The sequence below is a fragment of the Acomys russatus genome, chromosome 16 (genome assembly GCF_903995435.1).
Source record: "Acomys russatus chromosome 16, mAcoRus1.1, whole genome shotgun sequence".
Taxonomy (NCBI): Eukaryota; Metazoa; Chordata; class Mammalia; order Rodentia; family Muridae; genus Acomys; species Acomys russatus.
The window spans coordinates 26,804,296-26,830,728 of NC_067152.1; the positions used below are offsets into that span (position 1 = coordinate 26,804,296).

At 45.4% G+C, this 26,433-nt stretch overlaps 2 protein-coding genes across 2 annotated transcripts; one reads left to right on the forward strand and one right to left on the reverse strand.

Moving 5' to 3' along the window:
* The first annotated feature begins 595 nt into the window (after window positions 1–595).
* On the forward strand, window positions 596–12,092 carry Klhl10 (kelch like family member 10). Its single transcript, XM_051158617.1, has 5 exons — window positions 596–833; window positions 5,358–5,847; window positions 6,890–7,507; window positions 11,361–11,510; window positions 11,693–12,092. Exons 1-5 carry the CDS (start codon window positions 640–642, stop codon window positions 12,065–12,067), a joined length of 1,827 nt encoding a protein of 608 aa, XP_051014574.1. The 5' UTR covers window positions 596–639; the 3' UTR covers window positions 12,068–12,092.
* A 5,086-nt stretch (window positions 12,093–17,178) lies between these two features.
* Klhl11 (kelch like family member 11) lies at window positions 17,179–25,955 on the reverse strand. The gene is made up of 2 exons (XM_051158610.1): window positions 25,373–25,955; window positions 17,179–19,603 (listed from the first exon to the last, which is right to left on the reverse strand). The coding sequence occupies exons 1-2, from the start codon at window positions 25,915–25,917 to the stop codon at window positions 18,022–18,024; spliced, it is 2,127 nt and encodes a 708-aa protein (XP_051014567.1). The 5' UTR covers window positions 25,918–25,955; the 3' UTR covers window positions 17,179–18,021.
* Between the last annotated feature and the right edge of the window lie 478 nt (window positions 25,956–26,433).

A 26,433-nucleotide genomic window follows, 5' to 3' on the forward strand; every position in this document is an offset into this window, starting at 1 on the left:
GGCCATAGCTCAGTGGGAGAGTTCTTGCCTGCATTTATGAGGCCCTGGGTTTCATCGCCAGCATTGTAAACACCACTACCACCACCACCACCACGACCACCACCACCACCCACAAGGTCTCCTAGTACATTTTGGACAGGGAATGCACCCAGGAGCTACTTCCCTAAGCCAGTAAGGAAGCTCAGGGGCTAGAAGAGCCTGGGCAGCCTGACATCTAATCAGCTTTGCTTCTGGCTCTGCTCGCATGGGAAACCCAGTGAGAGCCGTGGGAGGATGCAGCAGGGATGTGGACCCAACCTGAAGATGCAACAGGAAGCAGATTCAGTAATGGTTCAATTGTGTTGGTGGCCACAGTTCTGCCCTAGGTCTGAGGACAAGGAAGGGGGTGTGGGGTGGTCTATCTGTATGTCCTGGGGGGGGGGAGGGGCAGGAAAAGAAGAGGCAGGAAGGGGGTTCCAGAACCCGAGAGCACAATCCCGAGTGATCTCACTGGCCAGGATTCTGGAACTTGGGCTGCCTGATGGTCCCTATATGAAAGATGTAGTAGGGAACAGGATCGACAGCTGGCTAAAGGGGCCCCCCCAGAACCCTCCCCAACACCCCAGGAGAGCAGCCTCTCTCCCCTGGTCCCAAGGTGCCATGGAGACGGAGAGCACTGCGGCCTCCACCCGGTTCCACCAGCCTCACATGGAGAGGAAGATGAGTGCGATGACCTGTGAGATCTTCAATGAGCTCCGACTTGAGGGCAAGCTCTGCGACGTGGTCATCAAAGTCAACGGCTTCGAGTTCAATGCCCACAAGAACATCCTGTGTAGCTGCAGCTCCTACTTTAGGTACCACTAGGGGGAGACAGGGCTCTTCCCAAGGCCTTTTCATCCGCTTTCCAGCGTCCCCGCTTATCGTCTTAAATGTAGGGACATTGAAGCTCTAGGCTCCTCGTTTGCCTGGCTGTGTTGCTGCCGCCGCCGCCGCCTTCTAAACAGTTGCAGCCAGAGCCAGAGCCTCTCTCTGTTTCCCCGATGTGTTTTAAACCGGTCCTCGGTCAGCGTCCTGCAGGTCAGGTGCTTTCTCTTAGATTCTCACCCCAACCGGTTTTTAGTTGATTGGACCCCTCGTGGGTTCTGGACTGAGATGCTATGAGTCCTCCTGGTGCCCCTCTTGGCCCAGTCCCAGGAGTGAGCACTGAAATCGAGGAGATCGATTAAAAAGGATAGAGAGGATGGGGCGGGAAGAAGGGGAGCATAGCCAGGCAATATTCAAAAGGAAAAGCGTTTGAGCTGAAACTCTTCCAATGCAGGAAAGTACACGGGCTCTTTTGTTTATGAGCTGAAAAAGTCAGAGCACTGGGGGCGTCAATGAAAATATGAGAAATAGGGCCAGGTGTGGTGGCACATGCCTTTGATCCCAGTACTCAGGAGGCAGAGGCAGGGAGAATCACTATGAGTTCGAGGCCAGGCAGGTCTGCAGAGGGAGTCCAGGACAGCCAAGGCTACACAGAGAGAAACTGTCTTGAGACAGCCTGGCGGTGTGGGACTATAATCCCATTTACTCAGAAGCCGAGGCCAGTGGATCAACAATTCAAGGTCTTGGGGGCGGGGCTGTAGTTCAATAGTACAAGGCTTGTCTAGTATTCACCAGGCCCTGGGTTCAACCCCCAGGCCTGAAGCAGACCACTGTAACCAATAACAACCACAGACAGTTCAGAGCCTGCCTAGGCAATTTAGTGAGACTCTGGCTCAAAATACCAGTGCCAACAAAAGGTCTGGGGGAAAAGCACAATGGTAATGGTTGAGAGCCCGGCCGGGGGCCACGCATCTGTAATCTCAGCTCTCAGGGGGCGGAGACAGGAAGATGAGTTCAAGTTCAACCTGACTACATAAGTTCTTGGCTAACCTGAGCTACATACATGACTCTGCCTCAGTTACCCACAACCCTTACCCTGAAAAGGTCTATTTGACGGGCGTTGGTGGCACATGCCTTTAATCTCAGCACCCTGGAGGCAGAGGCAGGTGGATCTCTGTAAATTCGAGGCCAGCCTGGTCTACAAAACAAGTCCAGGACAGCCAAGGCTACACAGAGAAACCCTGTCTCAAAAAACCAAAAAAAAAAAAAAGAAGAAGGCTATCCCATGGCCGGCAGGTCTCATGCTGCCTCATTGAAAACTTAAGAGAGACTGGGGGAGGGGACTTAATTATGTGTATATGCATACTGCATGCCTGTGTGTGGGCATGTGCTGACACCGGAACTGGAATTAGTGGCAGTTTTGAGCCACTTGACATGGGTACTGGGAACTAAGCTCAAGGCCTTGCAAGAGCAGTTTGGTTTTTGGTTTGTTTGTTTTTTGTTTTTTTGAGACAGGGTGTCTCTGTGTAGCCGTAGCTGTCCTGGACTCACTTTTTGTAGACCAGGCTGGCCTTGAACTCACAGTGATCTGCCTGCCTCTGCCTTCTGAGTGCTGGGATCAAAGGTGTGCCCCACCACGCCTGGCCTGCAGTGTGTACTCTTAACTACTGAACCATTTCTCCAGCCCCAGGGCTTTGTGTTTGTTTAGAACTGATTCGAGCTGTTCTCAGGTATAAGCTTTGTGGGTGACAGCATGGCACTGCAATGTTAAAAGCCTGCACATACCTGATTCTACACGCTAGGTACGATGCAAAATGACCAGCTCCTAAGCCAGGCACACTGGCTCATGCCTATAATCCCAGCGCTGAGACAGGAGGAGCAGCTAGTTCAAGGGCAGCCTGGGCTACAGAGTGAGAATCTGTCTCCAAAAACCAAAAACACAAAGCCAAAACAAACAAAAAATAAGACAGTAAATATATATATTTTAAGGTGTGTTACTTGTTCATTTATTTTACTTATGGGTATTTTGCCTGCATGTGTGTCTGTGTGCATGCATGACATGCCTAGAGGTCATAAGAAGGCACTGGGTCCCATGGCACTGGAGTTACAGACCATTGTGAGCAACCATGTAGGTGCTTGGATTCGAATCCCGTGTTCTTTGGAAAAGAAGCATCTCTCTAGCCCCAAGCAGTAAAATTTCTTAAGCTCTGCAGGCCATATACTCTCTTGCAATGGCTCAACTCTGCCTTTATGTCACGAAGAGCCAAACAAGGGCAGGCATGTTGGTGTCCTCCTTGAATCCCGGTACTCAGGAGGCAGAGGCAGGAAGAGCTCTGTGAGTTCTAGACCAGCCTGGTCTACAGAGGAGTTTTAGGGCTATACAGGTGAGACCCTGCCTTAAAAAAAAAAAAGCCACAGATAGGACTAATACAAATTGCTTGTGGACACTGAAATTTGAATACAGTTTTGTTTGTTTGGCTGTTTTTTGTTTTTTGTTTTGTTTTTGTTTTTGTTTTTGAGACAGGGTATCTCTGTGTAGCCTTGGCTGTCCTGGACTTGCTTTGTAGACCAGCTGGCCTCGAACTCACAGCGATCCCCCTGCCTCAGCCTCCCGAGTGCTGGGATTAAAGGCATGAGCCACCACACCCAGACAGAAGGTGGCTTGAATGCAAGGGGTACATGAACTCTTCGTGAGGACTGCTCTGCAGCTGGATTGTCTATACATGTGGGGGATTTTGTGGGCAATGGGTTAAGGCAGATTTAGATTTAATTTTGTGTGTATGAATGTATTGTCTGTATGTATCCCTGTGCATACTTGTGTGCCTGGCGCCTGTGGAGACCCGTGAGGGCTATGGATTCCCCAGAACTGAAGTTAGGATGGTTTGAACCACTGCGTGGGGGCTGGGAATCAAACCTAGGTCCTCTGCAAGAACAAGAACTCAACGGAGCGTGGTGGGGCACGCCTGTAATCCCAGCACTCGGGAGGCAGAGGCAGGTGAATCTGAGTTTGAGGCCAGCCTGGTCTACAAAGGGAGTCCAGGACAGCCACGGCTACACAGAGAAACCCTGTCTTGAAAAACAAAACAGAGCCGGGCGTGGTGGCGCACGCCTTTAATCCCAGCACTCGGGAGGCAGAGGCAGGCGGATCACTGTGAGTTCGAGGCCAGCCTGGTCTACAAAGTGAGTCCAGGATGGCCAAGGCTACACAGAGAAACCCTGTCTCGAAAAACCAAAAAAAAAAAAAAAAGAAAAACAAAACAAACAAACAAAAAAACCCCAACAAAACAGGAACTCAAGGCTGGACAGAAGGCTCAGAGGTTAAGAGCACTGACTGCTCCTCCAGAGGTCCTGCAACCACATGGTGGCTCACAAGTATCTATAATGTGATCTTCTGCCCTCTTGTGGCCTGCAGGTGTACATGCAGGCAGAGCACCCTATACATAAAAAAACCAAACAAATAAATCTTTAAAAAAAGAAAGAAAGAAAGAAAGAAGAGCAAGAACTCACTGGGGTGTCATCACTCTATCCTCTAAGGCCTGGCTCTCTTTTGTTATTGCTGTTGTTGTTCATGCATTTGTGTACTTTGTGTGCATGAGTGGCACCATGTGCATGCCTGGTGCCTGCAGAAGTCGCCGTGTCGGGGCTGGGAGTTGACTTTAGGTCCTGTGCAAGAGCAACAAGTGCTCTTCAGAGCTGGGCCATTTCTCCAGACCGGGCCTGGGCCTGGATCTTATTTTCATTCTATGGCTTAATCTCTCCATCCCGACAGTGTAAAAGAAAAAAGGGAGGTGGGCTGGGGAAACAGTGCGGTGGGGAATGTGCTTGCTGCCCACGCAGGAAAACCTGACTTCAGAAACCACACAGAAGCCGTGCGTGGAGGAACAGATTTGTCATGCCAGTGCTGGAAGGAAAAGACAGCGTGCTGGCTAACCAATCTAGGCAGAACAGGGAGGTCTAGGGTGAGGGAGAGACCCATGTCTCAAGAAAAAAAAATACATAAATATATATTGAAGACGGTCAACATTGACCTATGGCCTCCATATGTGCATGCATAGGTGAGCATACCTACACACACACACACACACACACACACACACACACACACACCTTGAAAAAGGAGGGTAGGGCTGGAGAGATGGCTCAGAGGTTAAGAGCACTGCCTGCTCTTCCAAAGGTCCTGAGTTCAATTCCCAGCAACCACATGGTGGCTCACAACTATCTGTAATGTGATCTGGTGCCCTCTTCTGGCCCGCAGGTGTACATGCAGGCAGAACACTGTATACATAATAATAATAAATCTTTAAAAAAAGAAAGAAAGAAAGAAAAAAGAAAAAGGAGGGTAAGGGCAGAATGCCCATATGTCCACCACTGGGCACTACTTGTAGTGTGTGCAAGCCGCCCTCAGAAAGCGAAGGGGCCAGGACAGGGACCTGGCACCAGGAGGGGAATGTTTCTGTGCTACTAATTTCTCTCCTGTTTTTTTTTTTTTTTTCTTTTGTCTTTCTCCCTCGCAGAGCTTTGTTTACAAGTGGCTGGAACAACACTGAGAAGAAAGTTTACAACATTCCTGGCATTTCCCCCGACATGATGAAGCTAATCATTGAGTATGCATACACTCGGACCGTGCCCATCACCCCTGACAACGTGGAGAAGCTGCTGGCCGCTGCCGACCAGTTTAACATCATGGGCATCGTCAGGGGTTGCTGTGAGTTCCTCAAGTCAGAGCTCTGTCTGGATAACTGTATCGGCATCTGCAAGTTCACGGACTACTACTACTGCCCCGAGCTGAGGCAGAAGGCCTACATGTTCATCCTGCACAACTTCGAGGAGATGGTGAAAGTGTCAGCAGAGTTTCTGGAGCTCTCGGTCACTGAGCTGAAGGACATCATCGAGAAAGATGAGCTCAACGTGAAGCAGGAGGACGCTGTATTTGAGGCCATTCTGAAGTGGATTTCTCACGACCCCCAAAATAGGAAGCAACATATTTCAGTTTTACTTCCTAAGGTCAAGTTTAGTTATTCTTTGCATGTGCTTAGCTGCGCATGTTTGATTCCTCTACCCTGAGGGACTGTCCCTAAGATGGCCTCAGGACGGATTCCCTGGGCCCTGTCTACACTTTCGGAGGGGCTGTCTCCTGCTTCTCTCTGGAGTTTGTGGTTTTCTCTTCCCTTGATGGTCACCAGTTCTTTCCCTTAGCCAAAACTCCCTCTTAGTTTGGGGAGAGCAGCAGGGGACTCCACAGAATTTCAAACGGTCTTTCACTCTCTTTTCATTCAAGGTGAAAGTTATCATAGGAACTAAGTCACGAGGGTGACGTGATTGTAGTCACTTGGTACTGTCATTTTACATATGGAGCTATATTTAATTTCTGGACATTCACAGTTTCTTTTTTTTTTTTTTTTTTTAAGATTTATTATTATGCATACAGTGCTCTACCTGCATGTATATCTGCAGGCCAGAAGAGGGCACCAGATCACATTGTAGATGGTTGTGAGCCACCATGTGGTTGCTGGGAGTTGAACTCAGGACCTCTGGAGGAGCAGTCAGTGCTCTTAAGCTCTGAGCCATCTCTCCAGCACCACAATTAGTTTCTTTTGGCCTAAAAAGCTCCACGCAGTGGCCAAGGACTGTATAGTTGCTATCCTCAGATGCCTCCCGTCTAGCTCACTTCTTTATAAGCATGCCACTTCCTCAAAACAAAAACTTCTATGAGTTATACCTTTAAAAAAAAAAAAAAAAGCAACCTAAAGGGCTGGAAATATGGCCTGGAGGTTAGGAGTACCTAGAGCCTCTTTCCGAGGATCAGACTTTAGTTCCTAGCATCCATACTCTTGACTGTGTATAGCTCTAGCTCCGGGAGATCCAATACTCTCCTCTGGTCTCTGGCAGTGTGTGCCCGCACACGCACACTTTTTTTTTTTTTTTTTAAGTGAAAACTAAACTATTCCCAGAAATCCAAAGGCAGATGATAAAGCAGGGCTTAAAGAGCTGAGACTTGCAAGACAGCCTTCCGTCACCTGAATAAATTTCTGTATTTCCTTCTTAGGTTCGCCTGGCCCTAATGCATGCTGAGTACTTCATGAATAATGTTAAGATGAATGACTATGTCAAAGACAGCGAGGAATGCAAGCCAGTCATCATTAACGCCCTAAAGGCCATGTATGACCTGAACATGAACGGACCCTCCAATTCCGACTTCACCAACCCACTCACCAGGCCCCGCCTGCCCTACGCCATCCTATTTGCTATTGGTGGCTGGAGTGGCGGAAGCCCCACCAATGCCATTGAGGCATATGATGCTCGAGCAGACAGATGGGTGAATGTCACTTGTGAAGAAGAAAGTCCTCGAGCCTACCATGGGGCAGCCTACTTGAAGGGCTATGTTTATATCATCGGCGGGTTTGACAGTGTAGACTACTTCAATAGCGTTAAGCGTTTTGACCCCGTGAAGAAAACTTGGCACCAAGTGGCCCCTATGCACTCTAGACGTTGCTATGTCAGCGTGACAGTCCTCAGCAATTTCATCTATGCCATGGGAGGGTTTGATGGCTACGTGCGTCTCAACACTGCTGAACGATACGAGCCAGAGACCAACCAATGGACACTTATAGCCCCCATGCATGAGCAGCGGAGTGATGCAAGCGCCACAACACTCTATGGGAAGGTAAAGAACCAGGTGTGGGGGAAGGTGGCTACTGTTCCTCCTTTTGGATGAGGCTGGATGACAAAACGGCAATGCTCACAGTTGCCTCTCAGTACCCACTGAAGATTGGATGATGGTCCCTTGTACACAGCCGCATCCAGATGCTGGAGTCTCATATAACATTAGGTGCTTGTGTGTAGCCTATGCACTGGTGGGTGTGGGGGACACACGTGTAAACCTAGCATTTGGGAGGCTAAGACAGGGAGGTTGCTATGAGTTTAAGGGCAGCCTAGGCTACACAGAGTTCAAGACAAACTTGGGCTACACAGGAAGACTCTATCTCAAACAAAGAAAATCACTGTATAATATCCTCTCATGTACTTCAATCATCTCTAGAGTACTTACAATACCTGACATTATATAAATGCTATGCAAATTGTTATACTGTATTTTTGATAACTATAAGGAAAAAATATCTTATTTCTATTAAAAAATTAAACCTTGACATGAGCATGTATGGAGATCAAAGGATAACTTGCAGAAGTAGATTCTCTGCTCCTATTAGGTGGGGCCCAGGGACAAACTCAGGTCTTCAGGCTTAGTGACAAGTGTCATTATACACTGAACCATCTCACTAGTAAAGTTTATTTTTACTAGATTTTAAAACTTTTTATGTGTATGAATGTTTTGCTTACCTGGTTACTGTATTTATGTATATTACCATATGCATGCCCGGTGCACAGGAGGTCAGAAGAGTGCAACAGATTCCCTGGAACTAGAGTTATGGTCAGTTGTGAGACAACATGTAGGTGCTGGGAATCCAACTCTGGGTCCTCTGCAAGAGTAACAAGTGTAGCTGGTCATGGTGGTGCACGCCTTTAATCCCAGCACTAGGGAGGCGGAAGCAGGTGGATGTCCTTGAATTTGAGACCAGCCTCATCCACAGAGTGAGTTCCAGGACAACCAGGGCTACACAGAGAAACCCAGTCTCAAAAAACAAAAGAATCCAAACCTAAGAAACAAAACAAAATATACATGGCTAGGCACTCTAGAGGCCGTGGCAGGCAAATCTGTGTGAGTTCAAGGGCCAGCCTGGTTTACATGGTGAGTTCCAGGCCAGTCAGGGCTCCATACTGAGCCAGGCCTTGTCTCAAAACAAAACAAAATAAAACAACACAAAAAGAACAACCCATGGGCTGGAGAGATGACTCAGAGGTTAAGAGCACTGACTGTTCCTCCAGAGATCCTGAGTTCAATTCCCAGCAACCACATGGTGGCTCACAACCATCTACAATATGATCTGATGCCCTCTTCTGGCGTGCAGGTGTACAAGCAGGCAGAGGGCTGTATATATAACAATAAATAAATCGTAAAAAAAAAAGAGAAGAAGAAGAACCCATACCGCTGGGGATGTAGCTCAGTTGGTAGAGACCAGTGGCCTAGCAAATCGAAGCCCTGGGTTTTAATTCCAGCACCAGGTAGCACCAGGTGTGGCAGCACATGGTTGTAATCCTGGGGAGGGAAGGGCAGGAGAAGCTGAGGTTTTAGCCTATCATCTTCAGCTACACGGTGAGCTTGAGGCTAGCCTGGGGTAATTACCCTGTATGAAAAAGAAAAAAAAAAAAGTCACGTAGGTGGGGAGATGGCTTAGTTGGTAAAGTGTTTGCCAGTTAAATCCTCAGCACACAAGTCCATGTAAAAACAGCTGGGTAGGATGGCATTTGCTTGTGGTCTCAGTGTTGGGGAGGCAGAGGCAAGTGGGTCTCTGTTCTTCTATGACCAACTAGCCTAACCTACTTGGCAAGTAAGAGAACCTGTCTCAGAAAAGACAACCCATCAAAAAAGCTGAAAAGAAGGCTCAGCGGTTGAAAGCTTGCTCTTCTTGCAGAGGACCTGGGTTGGGTTAGTGCCACTCACATGGCATCTGTAATTACAGTTCCTGTTGCGACCTCTGCAAGCATCTGCATACAAGAGGCACACATACATATGCATACATATAAATAAATAAGCTGTGTGTGTGTGTGTGTGTGTGTGTGAGAGAGAGAGAGAGAGAGAGAGAGAGAGAGAGAGAGAGAGAGAGGGAAGAGGAGAGCGCCAGAGAGAGAGAGAGAGAGAGGGAAGAGGAGAGCGCCAGATGGTGGTGGCACACACCTTTAGTCCCAACACTTGGGAGGCAGAGGCAGGCGGATCGCTGTGAGTTTGAGGCCAGCCTGGTCTACAAAGCGAATCCAAGATAGCCAAGGCCACACAGAGAAACCCTGTCTCAAAAAAACAAAAAAGATGAATGGTGCCACTCAGATGGCTCAGCATGTAAAAGAGCTTGCCACCAAGCCTGACCTAAGTTCAATTCAGAACCAACATAAGGAGAGAACCAATTCTAAGAAGTTGTCTTTTAGAGAAACCCTGTCTCAAACAAAAACAAAAACAAAAAAACAAAACAAAACAAAAAAGCAGCAGTAAAAAAGTTGTCTTTTAAGCTCCAAATGTGCCTCATGACAAAGGATCAGAGACACTTGTATATGCATGTGACATGTATGCACACACAAATATACGTTTTAAAAAATAAATGGTTTCTGGGGGTCCAATGTTGTTTACTGGCCCCCACATGCATACACACATTCATGCATATATATAACCCATACACATATAGAGAGAATTTAGATTGTATAGATTGGCATTTAAAACTGTCCCTTGAAGCCTTGAAGCCAGGTGTGGTGGAACATACCTTTAATCCCAGCAGAGGCAGAGGCACGCAGATCACTGTGAGTTCAAGGCCAGCCTGGTCCATAAAGTGAGTCCAGGACAGCCAAGGCCACACAGAGAAACCCTGTCTCGAAAAAAAAAAAAAAAGTTCCCTGGGGGTCTGGAGTGATGGCTGTGTGTGGTTAAGATCAATGCTGCTTTTCCAGAAGACCCCAGTTAGATTCCAGCACCCTCATTCCCTCAAACAGTCTACAAAAAGTACCCGCTGGGCTTTTGGGATGGCCCAGTGGGTAAAGGCACTTGTTATTAAGTCTGATACCCTGACTTCCATCCTTGGCATCCAGAAGAGATAAGGGAGAACTGACTCCTCAAAGTTATCCTCTGACCTCCACGTGCATGACATGGCAGAGGCATATGCACACATCTAAATAAATGTAACTGGGGGCAGGGGCAAAAGATCACAGAAAGCCAGGTGTGGTGGTATAAGTTTTTAATCTCAGGAGACTGAGGCGGTGGTGGTGGGGGATGGTGTCTAATCTGGTCTACATGTTAGGTTCCAGGACAACTGGGCTATATAGTAAGAGTAAGGACCATATATATATATTTTTTAAAGTAAGTAAAGATTAAAAAGGAGAGATGGCTCAGTGTTTAAGAGCACTGGCAACTCTTCCAGAGGTCCTAAATTCAATTCCCAGCAACCACATCTATACTGAGATCTGGTGCCCTCTTCTGGCATGTAGGTGTACATGCAGAGAGAGGATTCATATACATAAATAAACTTGAAAAAATTAAAAGAGCACTGGCTGTTCTTCCAGAAGACCTGGGTTCAATTACAAGCACCTACATGGCAGCTCACAACCATCTACAACTCTAATCTCAGGGGATCCTATACCTCCTTCTGTCCTTCACTGGCACTGCACACTTGTGGTACACAGACATACCTGCAAACACAACACCCACACAAACTAAATAATACGCAACAACTTGGAACCTGCAACATGCTATGCTCTGGGCTGGGACAGCTGCTAAGTCTTCCCCACATCCTCAGAAAATAGCTCTCCAACTAAAAAAAAAAAACAAAAAAAAAAAAAACTAAAAAAGCATTCGCCATACACCTGCCTCCTGTCTACCCCCCAGTGCAGTTTAGCAATTCTGGATTCTCTCCACACAGGTCTACATATGTGGTGGGTTTAATGGAAATGAATGCCTGTTTACAGCAGAAGTGTACAACACTGAGAGCAATCAATGGACAGTCATTGCACCCATGAGGAGCAGGAGGAGCGGAATAGGCGTAATTGCTTACGGGGAACATGTATACGCAGTGAGTTTTTACTGTATGACAATAAAATGGCACCCTTAGATTTCCTAATAGCAAAGATGTCTAGCTTACCTTTGGTGAGCATTTGAAAAGAGGCATAGCATCACTGGTTCTCCCCACAAGGGCTTCCTCGGTGACCGGAAACAATGGATAGCAGCCAACTTTGTTTCTTTTGCTCTTCACAGGTAGGTGGCTTTGATGGAGCTAATCGACTGAGGAGCGCAGAAGCCTACAGTCCAGTGGCTAATACTTGGCGCACGATCCCCACTATGTTTAATCCTCGTAGCAATTTTGGTATCGAGGTAGTGGATGACCTCTTGTTTGTGGTGGGTGGCTTTAATGGCTTTACCACCACCTTTAATGTTGAGTGCTATGATGAAAAGACCGACGAGTGGTATGACGCTCACGACATGAGCATATACCGCAGTGCTCTGAGCTGCTGCGTGGTGCCAGGGCTAGCCAATGTTGGGGAGTATGCAGCTAGACGGGACAACTTCACGGGATTAGCACTGCGAGATGAAGTAAAGTATTCCGCTTCGACAAGTACCCTACCTGTATGAGCCTCTTCATTTAGCTAATAAAAAGTCTAAGCAATAAGAATTAATTCTTTTTTTAAATAAATGCAGTGTTTAAACTTGTAAGAGTACTGGAAAATGTTCAACTTAAGGGAAGCAAGGGTTGGATGAATGAGGGAGCAAGGAAGGTAATTATATTCAACAGTGCATAATTATGACAAGAACCACACAGCACAAAAGTAGTTCTAAAGAAATACGTTTATTGAAAACTTACACTTAGACAATTAGTAACTTGAACACGAGCAAGATAGCTTCAGGAACATAAACATAATATCTCAGAGTGTTCTAAATACTACCCTCCTCTAACCTGGAGGGAGATAGTCAAGATTATATCTTGCAGAGGGGCCTGGGTACCATTAGCCCCAAACTGATTATAATCTAAATACTTACTTTACAAAGAACACAACAAGCCCCAGCCCATGGATGGTAAAATCTTCAAACACCTAGCAAGCAGTGTGTTTCACAGGTGCAGGAAGCAGGAGGGGTAAGTGACTACAGATGCTTCAAGGTGCCACACTCCTAGCAAGGGTCACAGAGTAAGCCAAAAGCTCTGTGAGGGTTGCAGTGAGCAGTAATTTGGCTAAGTAAAGTCCTTGCAGCTAATGACTACTTTGTAAAGTTACTAGCGTTGTGTTACAATTCTCAGTAACTGTTTGGTTTTCAATGACCAGAACATATGCGGTAAGTATTACAAAATGGACTTTTTTCTCATGAAAGTAACAGATGGAGTGATGAGCTGTGCCAAAATGTCTGATGGCTGAGAACAGACTGAACAGTTGCTCAAATATTCTAGGGTTGAAGCACCGGATATTTCTAGTGTAGGAAGAATACGCTTCACACACCATATATGTTCAAAGACATGAAATGTGATTAACATGCCCTTTGCACACAAGCTTAGTTCGTGAAAGGTACCAAAATGAGGTCCTATATACTGTAGCTAAAATATGTAACACAGCTCCAGTCTACTTTAGTGCTGACACTAGAATCATGAAGCAGAAAGCAGTATTCCACGCACACCACATGCTGCAGTCAGAGGGAAAAGTGTGCACAGGAACCGTCTACCAGCCACAGCAGGGTCACAGCAAAGGTGCTCTCCAGCTTCTCAGACCGACAGTCTGTATTTTAAAAGCTCAGTAGTTGAAAAAAATTTTGGTCCCAGAAAAATTATACACAACCAGGTAATCAAAACTAAACTGATACCAGCTAATTTTAAGTGCTCTTAGGAAAAATGTTATTTTGAACTGGCACAGAAAAGCAGAGCTATCAGGATACATCAGACTAAACATGCAAATGGCTGCAAGTGATGATCGCTTAAACACTAACTCAAGACTGACATTCTTGGTTTAAAATGTAGACAGGAAGGACCCATAATGATGCAGAAGCAGCCTCGCTCAAAGGAATGGGCCGACCTCACTTACCTCACTTTTCTGTATAATACAGTCTTCTCTTTGCAACAAAGAAAAACAAAAGCAACAAAACAAAGGTTCACTTGAATACATTTAGCTTTTTAAAAGTTATGTTTTTATAAAAAAAAAAAATTATTTCTCTAAAGGCCACATTAGGCCTGCACAATTATTACACACTGTTATGTCCAGTTTAAAATTTCAGAATGTCAGCCTTGAACAGATTTAAGCAAATCTGGTTTCTTTCCTGTCTAATGAGTTAGAGTATTTAGAAGACACAAGTTATGGTGGTGAAGCCACACACGTGAATTCATATATAAAAATTAGAAACCAGTAGTCAGGAAAACCTGCACACCAGCATGCAAGGACTTACCCTTCATTCAGCTAGGGCCTAGGCTGCCTGCTGAGTCCAAAACAAAACAAAACAATGACTTCAATCAAGTTTTAAAAACCAGATTATACCAAAATCTTAGGAGTTACATTGTCTGCCATAAAATGAAAAAAACAAAACAAAAACAAACAAACAAAAAAAGACAGAAAGATGGTTCTACTAGCAACTTGGTGGTGACTGTCCCAAAATACAATTCTGGGACCAAAAAAGCCAAAATCAAAATACATTACATTCTCCTGGAGAAAGCTGGCATCCTGATGAAATACTAAATGATTTGCTTGTACAGTCAGGAAGGCAAGCTTCCTTCAATGAGCTTCAAAAACTGTTAGCTGCACAGACCTCTTACAGCTAAGGAGTGCTTCTCGAAATCTAAAAGCCAGTGTTATTAATGTAACTGCAGAGAGGGCTGGGGAAGCAACTCGGTTGGTAGTGTTTCCCTCGCACGTGGAAGGCCCTGTGTTCAGTCTCCAGCACTGCAAAACCAACCGACTGAAAGAAACCCAAAGCATTAGATTGAGAAAGTCAGGGGAGAGGAGGAGAGTAGAATCTTTATGTGGAAAGAGACTTGAGGTTTTTCCCCACACTCGCTCCAGTCTAAGATGTCCAGTATAGTTATTAAAAACCCTTGTCCTAGGCAAGGACACCACAGAAACTTCAGGAAAGTTATCAGTACAGGATCCAACAGCATTTAGTGTTACAGAGAACAGTCAGTTTCTGATTGTGCTTCTGATATTTTATCACATAATAAGATTAACTCTAGAATGTGTGAGAAGGTAAAGACATACTTAAAGGGAAAAAAATGGATTTACAGTACAAGCCATCAGGACTCTTTATTTTATGTGTGTGGCATTATTCTTATTAGTTCTTGTTGCTGGCGGGTCTGACATAGCATCTTGCTATGTATACTGACTAGGCTGGCTCAGAGCCCTTGAGCTTCCTGTCTTTGCTTCCCAAATGCTGAATTTATAGGTGAATACTGCCATACCCAACAAGAGCCTTTTTGTAAAACTTAATCTTAATTATGTATAGGTGTATGTATGAATGTGTCCATGTGAGTGCAGGCGCCCACGGCGGCGGGCGGGGAGAGGCATCAGACCCTCTGGAGGTGGAGTTATAGAGGCTGTGAACTGCATAAAGCGGCTGCTGAAAACCCAGCACAGCAAGTGTTGTTCTTAGCTCTCCAGCGCCTTGAACAGGAGTCTATGTTAGCTGGGTGTTGAGTTAGCCTGAATGCTAACTTGCATAAAACTGAGGAGTGTGTAGATGTCAGAAAAATGGCTAGTCCTTGGTGGAACTTCTGTGAGGCCAAAGTCTAAGACAGGATGGGACTTTTCAGTGGTGAAGCTTTTGGGGGATTACCCAAACTCCCAACTGCTCTATGTATTGCGCATGCGTATGACTTTGCAGAAGTGGTGTGACTGCACAGGTCTGATGAAGACCCTGCAGCGGCAAGAAGGGAATGTGCCTCCATTTTGCTAGAGAACAATGCTGACCTACACATCATGGATGTTCAACGTAACTGTGCTCTCCAGCCTTCAAAACCCTTGAACGTGAAGTAAATACTGAAGCAGGAAACACAAGTTGCATCACACTGGCTGTCAGTGAGAATTACAGTTGAATGTCTAGCCAACCCACTAAAACACTGTTTAGAAAATACACAATGGGAGTGAAAAATCTACCTTTAGGTTAGGAAAAATAACTAATGTAATAAATTACAAGTGCACAGTAGCAATGCTGCTGCCGACTACACTAAAGATACAAGGAGCTGGCAACTGATAACCAGCAGTTTATTAAAAGTTCTGCCTTGAATATAAATGAAAAGAGGAAATAACTGCTCTTCCAGAGATTCTGAGTACAGTTTTGGGAAGACCAGGCTGCAAGAGAAGGGGACTCATAATTTAGAAAAAAGACCAAGTGAAAGATGGCTACAAAGGGAAAAGTACAGACAGGTACTAGATCAGAAATGCCAGAGGACCCCAAAGAACCAGTACCTGAGGGCACACTAATGTTCCTAAAGCTCCTGAATATGGTCAATTTACACGAACAACAAAACTAGACACCACGAACTACATCAAAGTGGAAAAATTAGTGTGCTAAAGAGCCATCAAGTCCAGCCTGGTAGGACATGCCTTTAGTCCTGGGCAGCGGCAGGTGAATTTCTGTGAGTTCTAGGCCAGTCTGGTCTACATAGAAAGTTCCAGGCCGGCGAAGACCACATAGACATTATCTCAAAAGGGGGAAAATAAAACCAAAAATAAAACCAGCAAAACCACCGGTTAGATCATACAAAGTGAGAGGGCGATCCCTCTAACTTGAGATTTGCATTAAAATAATGATGTTTCTTTGATAATACATTTAGAATTAAAAGGATATCAAACAGAATTCGAAAACTGTAGAACTACAGGATTCACAAAGAGAAGCTGTACTACGCTCCACAAGATCAAGATTACCCACAAAAGCTTAAGGCTGAGAGATCCTAGACTAAAAGCCCTGTACAAGGGAGCTCAGAAACTATGTACAAATTAGATCCAGATTCTTAAAGAAAAATGGGAAACCATATATTCCAAGTATCTACATATGAACAAAAATATCAATGTACTGAACAAGAACTTATTAAAAACAGTGCAAAAGTAATTTAACAACCTAAACAAGGCTCAAAAGACACTTGAAAGAGGACTACCGCCAACACCAAACTGAAAAATATGTAGACACTAAGAGATAACAGGACTATATGCCTAATGCAACTGAGAATTATAGATCATGAATATAAATGCTCAAGAAATGCTAACAAATATGAACAAGTAGAGGAATGTGAATGTAGATATCATTGTCACAGAAGCTTGACCAAAAAAGCAGAGAAAACTGGTAACAGAAGAGGTAGAAACAGCTACTGCTGAAACTGATTCTTAGTCCTTGGAAGCTTATCCCTCAGGATTTATATATGGTCAAAGCCTGTTCTACCTAGTGAGCTCCAGGCCAACAAGGCTACAAAGCAGAGACTTTGTCTCAAAAAAACTAAAAATAATTTAAAAATTAAAAAATAGGACTACTTTGAGGAGAGTTATAAAGATTTGTACAGATTAAAAAGCTTTTCTAAAAGATGACAGTCATTAAACTGATTATGTAACATTTTGATAGTAAGTTCCAATGAAAGTCTAGGGCAACTGGGTAAGGTAAAATGGCAATCAGTGACCAGAAGTACGTGGCTTCTCTTAGCACTATTTTCAGCTGTGACTTCCTTGGCATTCTGAAAGCTTTTCTTGCAGAAAGAGCTGATAAAGAGCCTATGTAGTAGTTAGTGGAGCAAAAAATGAGCCAAAGGCACCATGTGTTGATGGTCATGGCACACAGCACCCTCATCAACACAGTGACAACTCTTCAAAGTGTTTCAAATGTTTGTTCATTTGCCTTCTCAGCTACACTGAGCACTTTTCCTCTTCAAGAAACAAACTTCACCTGTGTAACTTCCTCTCTAGTCAACCAGCTAAACATCAATACCTCCCAACTATCATCTCAGAATGATGGCTTCAAGTCTATAAACAGCTGTGGAAGAAACACAACAAACCAGACTTCTCACTGGTCACCCTTTCCAATGAACAAAAACAGCATTTGTAGATAAACATACAGTAAACCATCAGCGCTAATATTCTGAGATCAATCTCGCTGAAACAATGTGCTTTTACCTTCAGATCCAGTCTAGCTATTGCACATGCCTCTTGCAGATGAGAGCTTAATGCATAAAACGAGATTGTTGAAAACAATCCAAAAAAAAACTTAAAGGAACATCAAAGTAAATGTGCAAATAACACTGGTGCTTAAAGCCCCAAATGTGAGTCCCCAAGACATAGACGTTACAGTTGTTGGCAGAAAAAAGGCCAAGTAACTAGACCTGCTTTTCCCCAGTTCTCTTTAATAAGATCTTAATTTGTTAGGACAAACACAAACCAAAGACAGGACTGCAATCTAACCAAAAATTACCTCATTGAACTGAGTGTCCTATTTGTTTTTTAACCACACTTCTTTTATATAGGGTAATAATAAGTCCAAGTAGAAAATAAGCTGACATACTTTTCCAAGTAACAGTCCAGGTACCTCCAATCTCACTGAACAAGGAGAAGAGTTTTCAGCTGCACGGGTTGGCAAGTTCAGCATTCAATCTGGGAACTTGGCACTCTGCGCATGTTCAGGGCGTGCCGATGTATCTCTTGCATCTGTCTGATGCGGTCCTTCTGCCACATTAAGTTTTGAGGCATGGGGTATCTCTGTGTGCCATGCAAGTACCGGTAGGGGATCCTGACATGGCAAGCAGTGGCCCTGCAACGGGGCTGAGGCATGGGAGGAAGGAGCATCCACCTCTTCCTTTCAGCGCAGTATCGGTAGGCCTCCTTCCGGTATTGTTTGTCAATATCATCACTGTTTTTCCAGCCTCCAATAATGAAGACATCATCTCTGTAATAGCAAATGGCTGCTCCCTCAATGCTTAGAACTTCTGGGGGCAAGCTTTCAAGAATCTCGTCAGACACCTGACTGGCAATTTTTCTTACTGCCTCTTCGTTTTCTAAAGAATAACTCTTGGGACAGCATGATGCTGTCTGATAAAAGTTTGAATTGGCCACAGACATCTGGAAAAAACAGTAGGTGTCAATAAGTGGTAAAGATTCCACATCTTGCCACTGCCGAGTCTCTGTGTCATAGCAAGTAATTACAGCCTTCAATCCATCCTCAGTGTCCCGGTCCACAGGAGTGCGGGCAGCAATATAGACAAAGCGGTCTTCAATGGCCAGTGCTTTGACATCTCGAAGAATCTTTGGTGCTGATTCTAAGTTGTGCCATTTATCAAGCTCAGGATTGTAAACAGTCACATCTTTAAAGCCAGGGCTAAAATTGCCATGTCCGCCAATGCTATACAGCTTCCCTTTGACTTCTGTTAGCCCAAAAGAATGCTTTCTTGTCATCAGACTACAAACGTGTTCCCATGTATTCAAGTTTGGGTTGTACCTCTCCACAGTCTTAGCAAACCCAGGTTCCATCGAGCCAGCAACATACACGTAAGATTCTGTTACTGCAACAGCATGGCCATCAAGGTGATTATGAATGTGGGGCAGATTTACCCATCTATCCTCATCAACAAAATATCCCACACACTCACTTAGATAGTCTCCTCCTTCTGACACACCTCCAATAACCATGATTACGTCCATGTTTTGTCCATAGCGCGGTAACAGCGAGACATGTGAAGTGGGAGGCTGGAGTGTGCCAGACTGTATGTTCTCTGCTCTGAGCGCGTGCCTCTCCACTGCATCAGCCACCAGCTTGACACAAACTTCATTATTGGCCACTAGCCGCTCTGGTTTGACATGCCGTGTAAGGTAGGTGGGTTTCATCTGGGACAACCTGAGCAATTTAAAAAGTTCTTCAAAGTATCTCTCTCTCTCTTCAGCATTTCTCTGAACCCACTTCAAAACTGTTTCAAAAAGAACCTCTTCAGAATCCACAGTAATTTCCAAGTCCGAAAGCCAGTCTCGAATGAGATGGAAAGGTAAAGTATAAAATTCTTCATCCTGAATGACTTTATAGAAATTTCTCCGTATCATATCTGCAGCTTTCAGAGCTAGCTGGCTCAGGGTATACATGTGGGCTAAGCTATGAATGGCCACACAATTTGAGAGATGAAGTTTTTTCTTGAGAAATTCTCCACAAAATTCTTTTAAACGAATTAATAAGAATCTAGAATCAAGAAAAAAGAGAAAATATTAAATTTGGAATGTATTTATTTTATATGGTTGCATTGTAGGTATAGCTGAATTATACAAATTGAAATGGTAGGATTAATCTCATAAGCACAATACCTGGAAAAAGATCCCCCCACTCCCCACAAAATTAGCTACTATGAAAGTCTACTTTTCAGAGCGAAGGGTTCAAGATGGATCTCACTATGCAGATGGCTCAGTGGGTGAAAGGCACTTGGCAGAGCAAACCCGGGAGTTCAATTCCTAGAAGCAGAAGGGGAAATTCATGTCCTAAATTTGTCCTCTTCCAGATGTGCACTGTGGCACTCATACATCATAGATACAGTATAATACACTTAAAAAACCACTTATTATTTACACAGTGTCCTGCCCACACGTGCGCCTGCCCACCACAAGAAGACACCAGATCTCATTACAGGTGGTTGTAAGGCACCACGTGGTTGCTGGGAATTGAACTCAGGACCTTCGGAAGAGCAGACGGTGCTCTTAACCTCTGAGCCATCTCTCCAGCCCCAATAATACACTTCTTAAAATTAGGATTATAGGCATGAGCATACAACAAGGACAAATGCCAACCCAAATGCATTTCTGACATCCTTTGTAGTAGTTGGACCTCATATCTATCTATCTATCTATCTATCTATCTATCTATCTATCTATCTGAAAGAACAGCAGCCTAGGGAATTGAACTCAGGACCTCTGAGAAGCTTAACAGCTGAGCCATCTCCTCGGCCCAACTCAAATATCTGAAGACAAGCAACAAGCAACAAAAACCACATGTAGGATAGTCTAGCTGAGAGAGAGAGAGGAGGAAGGAAAGGGAGAGAATACTGCCCACTCACCTAAATTCATTTTTATTTAAGTTAAAACAAAACAACAGTGTCAACTCAAGTCAAATCTGGTAGCACTTAGGCCAAGAGCCGTCAATCTGAGACCATGGTATAAAAGAGAAAGATACTTTAGCTGAGAACCACCTTAAATAATCTAAGAGTGGCTGGGTGGCCAGGCAGGGGTGGCGCATGCCTTTAATCCCAGCACTTGGGAGGCAGAGGCACGTGGATCGCTGTGAGTTCAAGGCCAGCCTGGTCTACAAAGTGAGTCTAGGACAGCCAAGGCTACACAGAGAAGCCCTGTCTCAAAAAAAAAAAAAAAAAAAAAAAAAATCTAAGAATCATGTTATTATGACAGGCCCATTTCCACTCAATAATGGTTTACTATGGTAACTGTGCTTAATAACTACTTACTTTTCATTCTAACCTTAGAGATAAAGACAAGGGAGAATGGCTAGTGAAGTAGTAGACTTGAGTGTAGAGAATCCTAGACAAGAAAGGTGCCAGGGCCACCTTTCCCAGGTTGCCTCATGAACTCCTATGTTTAGCAGGTAATTCTGAGGCATATTCGCTTAAGACAGGCTGTGGGAAACACTACTCTATGAAAACACTAGGCTTTGTTGTGTAAGGCGCACTGTGCTGGGCACGTCCGTGTATATTTATCTATTATGGTACTGGGGAGTCAACTCAGGGCCTCATGCATGATAGGCAGGTGCTCCACTACACAACCCCTCCCTCCCACCTTCTTTCTTGAGGCTGGATCTAAGTTGCACAGGTTGGTCTGTAACCTGTGTCTCTTCTGACTCAGCCTCCTGAGCAGCTATGATTACAGTGAGACAGTTCCTGCAAGGCTGGATCAAGACAGTGTATGTGGAGAGAGAGACCGGTACTGCTTCAGAGCTCATTAGATTAAGTTTGATCATTGCAGGGCATTTAGGATAGCTAGCCTGTGAAAGATGGAGAAACTATTTTGGGCTTTTTGCATTTTTGAGACAGAGCTTTTCTGTGTAGCTCTAGCTGGCCTTGAAATCAAGAGATCGCTTGTCTCTGCTTCCCTAGCTTAATAATTGAAAGAATACACCACTCTGCCAGCAAAAGTTAGAGTTTTAAGTAAACTGCCTAATGTATTCTCTCCTTTCCTCACCCCTCACCCCTCCATAAAAAGAAGCAAATCTGAAAAAAACCAGACTGACACAAACACAGCTTAACAACAGCTCTTCTTTTTTGATTTCAAAACCTACCCGTGTCCATTCCCCTACTCTTACAGTGGCAGTTTCTTCTCTTCAACATAATAATTTTCTTCAGCACACACACAAACATGTCCCACCATCTCCTATTTTACCGTTAACTAAGCAGGCACTCCATTTCAAACCCAATCCTTCTAATGGAAATGCTTAACTCAGTGTCATCACCAACCTCTGATGATCAGTCATGACAGCTAGACTATTCCTTTTGCAGGCTTCCACTGCATTCTCTTCAGTTCACTCTGTTGGATTTTTTTTTTTTTTTTTTTTTTTTTTTAGATTTTCAAGATAGGGTTTCTCTGCGTAGCCTTGGTTGTCCTGGACTTGCTTTGTAGACCAGGCTAGCCTCTGAACTTACCGTGATCCGCCTGCTTCTGCTGGGATTAAAGGCTTGTGCCATCACAACTGGAGCCCTTTGTTTTTAAGACAGGATTTCTCTTGAGCCCTTCTCTGAGTAACCTAGGCAGGCCTAAAACTCTGCTTTTCCAGACTCAACCTCCCAAGAGTTGGATTACAGGAATGTGTCACTATGCCTGGCTCTTTTCCAGTATAAAGATTTATGTTAATCTCAGTGTTTAGAAATATCCCTAATTTAAAAAATACACTTATAGCCAGGCATGATGGTGTATACTTTTAGTCCCAGTACTCAGGAGGTGGGCAGATCTGAGTTCTAGGCCAGCTAGAAAGAGAAACCCTGCCTCAAAAACCAAGGAGACAGGGTTTCTCTGTGTTAGTCTTGGCTGTCCTGGACTCACTTTGTAGACCAGGCTGGCCTTGAACTCACAGCAATTTGCCTGACTCTGCCTCCTGAGTCCTTGGATTATACCATGCACAGCTTCAAAAATTATTTTTGCTTGAGTGTTTTGTCTGCGTGCATGTATGCACTCCACATGTGTGCCTATTAAAAACATCAGAAGGAGTTAGACTCCCAAACTGGAGTTACAGATGGTTGTAAGCCACCATATGGGTTCTGGGAACTAAACAGGTCCTCTGGAAGAACAGCCAGCTTTCCTTAATGCCAGAGCCACCTCTGCAGCCCCTGAAAAAATATCCTTATTTGTTACATTGTTTCTACTTGTGATTTCCTTCAAAACTTGACTGGAGATCCAGTGGTTCTTCAGTCTAACAGCTTATCCAGCCATCGTGACCAAGCACGCTGACCTTCCTCTCATCTGCTCTTCTCTAATTTTCTACATCTTTTGTGTAGTTGAGTATGAATGCAGAGAGAGATACAAGCTTTGACATCACACTCTTTCTGTCATTGATCTCCACCTTTTTTAGATCTATTTAAAAAAAAAAAAAAAAAAAACATCTGCAAGAGCAACAAGTGTTCTTAACTACTCAACTGTCCAGAGCCTCCACTTTTTTTTTTTTTTTAATTTCAAGATACTTTATTTTCAAAACGGGCCACAATATTAGCTTTTGGCCCATTCTGCCAATGTACAAGCTACAAATGCTTGCTCAGCAGCTGAGGGGCACTCGCTAGTATCATGTCTGAAAAGTGAATAAAAATCTATATAAAACAAATATTCGGGGCTGGAGAGATGGCTCAGTGGCTAAGAGCACTGTTCTTCCAGAGGACCCAGGTTCACCTCCCAGCACCCACATGACAGCTAACAACTGTCTGTAACTCCAAGATCTAACACCCTCACAGAGATATACATGCATATAAAATAAAAATAAATAAATTAAAAAAAAAAACAAATATTCAAAGTTTCCATAGGAACACAGGTAAGTGTGACCCCATCTCCTAGCCTTCCATACTGCATTGGCGCTGCCCCTACTCTTACCAGACATTCCAAAACTAGCATAATTAAGTTAAATGGTGCCCCCAAATCCCTTAATTCAAGCTAAACTTGCAGGTAAGAGCTACAAGAATGGCATCTGCACATTGATACTAGCAGAAGCACAGGCTGCTGGGTGACGGTCCATCCCACTCTCCTGGGCACAAGACATGGGCAGAGTGGCAACATCCTGCTCCCAGAGCCTCCACTTTTATTTTTTCAGGCAAAGTCTCTCACTGAACCTTACCCACTTGGCCAAAATATCTGGCCAATGAACTTCAGGGATCAGCCTGTCTCTGCCCTCTTTCAGAAGGCTGGGGTTACAAGAATGTACTACTAGGCCCAGCTTTTAAAGACCTGAAGACAAACAGGTATGGTGGTGCACACCTTTAACCCCAGCGTTCAGGAGACAGGCAAGCAGATCTCTGTGAGTTCAAGCTCAGCTGGGTCTACAAAGCACGTTTTAGGAGAGCCAAGGCTATACACACCCAGCCCTGCCTCACAAAAATTATTTTTCCTTACTCTTATATCAAGTCCACTGGCAATTCATCTCTACTTCAAAACAGAGATGTCCTGCAGAGAGGGCTCAGCAGTTAAAAGCACTGGATGAGCTGGGCCTTTAATCCCATCACTCAGGGAGGCAGAGGCAGGCAGATCTGTGAGTCCAAGGGCAGCTGGATCAACAAATTGAGTCTACAAAGTCCAGGACAGCCAAGAATACAGAGAAATTCTGTCTTGAAAAAGCAAAGGAAATAAATAAACAAACTAAAAGCCAGGCGTGGTTGTCCACGCCTTTAATCCCAGCACTCGGGAGGCAGAGACAGGCGGATCGCTGTGAGTTCGAGGCCAGCCTGGTCTACAAAGTGAGTCCAGGATGGCCAAGGCTACATAGAGAAACCCTGTCACGAAAAACAAAACAAACAAAAACTAGTCTGTTATAGCTCTTGCTGCACCCTCCCTACTGTTCTATCCTTATTTCAATACAGAATTTATCAAATAAAGCCACATCATTCTGGCTGGGGGTGGGGGATTCCAGGCCAGACTGATCTACAGAGTGCGTTCCAGGACAGCCAGGGTTACTTAGTGAGACCCAATCTCAAGAACAAAAACAAAGCAGCAGCAGCAACAACAACACAAACCTTCTCGGGGCCTACAATGGATAACGCCACATTTCATTTTGTGTGACAGTTACAACAATCGTTCAACAGGCTATGCACTTGTTGTTAAACACCGCGAGGAAAAGGATTTTCATGTATTTTGATCTCTGCTGGATCCCAAGCACCTTATCAGTGTCTGGTGCTCAAGACGGTATGTGCTAAAGGATTTGTAACAGTATCCCTTCACGGGTCTCCAAACCGACCTCGGAGAGGTCCTTTCTGGCTCCCTGCAATCCATCTTCCACAGTAGCTGGGGAAACCTTTTGAAATATTTAAATCAGATCATCTCTCTACCCAGCTTCCCATCCATCACACTCGGGCAAAATCCAAATCTCACACACCCTCCACCCCTCCACCAAGCAGATCGGGCCCGATGCATTTTCTTTAAAGGCCTTTTCTCTAAGCCAAGCTGGATCGTGACTGAGGGCCTTCGGGAAGCCTGTACCGTGTACCCAACCCCGACTGCACTACTGCCAGTTTGCCATTCCGTGGTCGGCTTCAATGTCATCTCCATCCCGCCGCTAGCCTGTCACTGCTTTTTGATGTCGGTTACACACAGCTCTCCACCGTCTTTGTCCCTACACCCGGAACCTGCGCGCTCCCCGGGTGCAATGCAGGGGCATCCACAGTGTGCCAGGCGCGGTGGCTGTCCCGCCGCGGGCATAAGGAGAGACCCGGCCCGGGCGGGGGGGTGTCCCCCACCAAACCTCGCTCGCTCCCCATAGTCTTACCTGTCAGCCAGCTCTAGTACCTCGTGTACGCTGCCGGTGCTCACTCGGATGCGCCCGGTGTACATATACTCGATAACGGCTTCCACCGTGTCAGGTTCGGGTCCCGGCTCCGAGCTCCACTTGCGCATCTCCACCCGGCCAGAGCGCGACTCCGAAAACTGGCCCGAGAGCAAGGGCGTGAAGTACTCGGTAGCGGCGGCCAGCACCGAGCGGTGGGCATGAAACTCGCGACCTCCGGCCCCGCCGAAGCACAGGGTGATGTCGCAGAACAGGCCCTGACGCCGCTGTTCGTTCTGCCTCCAGGACAGCTCGGAGCAGTGAGTGCTGCACTCGAAGTCCTCGGCCTCTGGGCCCGGGTCGCCCCCGCTCGCCTCCATGACAGACATCCCGGGCCCTGCTCCGAAGTCTACCGTGCCACTGCCTCGGACCTCCGCGGCCAGGCCCGCCGAACCCGCGGCGGCAGTCTCCATGCCCTCCATCTCCAACACCTGAAGAGATGCCGCCGCGGCTGCAGCGGCCGCAGCGGCTGCCACCGCCGCCGCCATCTTGACACCGCCGCACCGGCCCCACGGCTTCCGAACGTTGAAGCGACTCCAGTGCGACGCAGAGGAATTCTGGGATTAAATAGTGCGCGCTGGGCGGAGACGCGCATGCGCATTTCCGCCATGCTGGCGACCCCTAGCGAGGAAAGTGCAGGACTGTAAGCCAGAAAAAGCTCAAGTCTCTCAGGCTTGCCGCTTGTGCATTTTAGAAGAATTTCTACTTTAAGTTGCTTCGGAGTGTATCCTCACAATCACACATACATACAATTTTGTTTGTTTGTTTGTTTGTTTAACTTGCTCTGTAGACCAGGATGGCCTGGAACTCAACAGAGAACTACCTTGTCTCTGCCTCTGCTGGAATTAAAGGCATGAGCCACCAAGCTGGGCGTGGTTTGATCCCAGCACTGGGGAGGCAGAGGCAGGCGAATCACTGAATTCGAGGCCAGTCTGGTCTACAAAGTGAGTCTAGGACAGCCAAGGCTATACAGAGAAACCCTGTCTCGAGGAAAAATAAAGTGT

Coding starts and splice junctions, on each gene's coding strand:
- Klhl10 (XM_051158617.1), top strand. CDS start 640: ATGGAGACGGAGAGCACTGCGGCCTCCACCCGGTTCCACCAGCCTCAC. Junction 834..5,357: donor AGCTGCAGCTCCTACTTTAG/GTACCACTAGGG, acceptor TCTCCCTCGCAG/AGCTTTGTTTACAAGTGGCT. Junction 5,848..6,889: donor TTTCAGTTTTACTTCCTAAG/GTCAAGTTTAGT, acceptor TTTCCTTCTTAG/GTTCGCCTGGCCCTAATGCA.
- Klhl11 (XM_051158610.1), bottom strand. CDS start 25,917: ATGGCGGCGGCGGTGGCAGCCGCTGCGGCCGCTGCAGCCGCGGCGGCA. Junction 19,604..25,372: donor GTACTAGAGCTGGCTGACAG/GTAAGACTATGG, acceptor TCTTGATTCTAG/ATTCTTATTAATTCGTTTAA.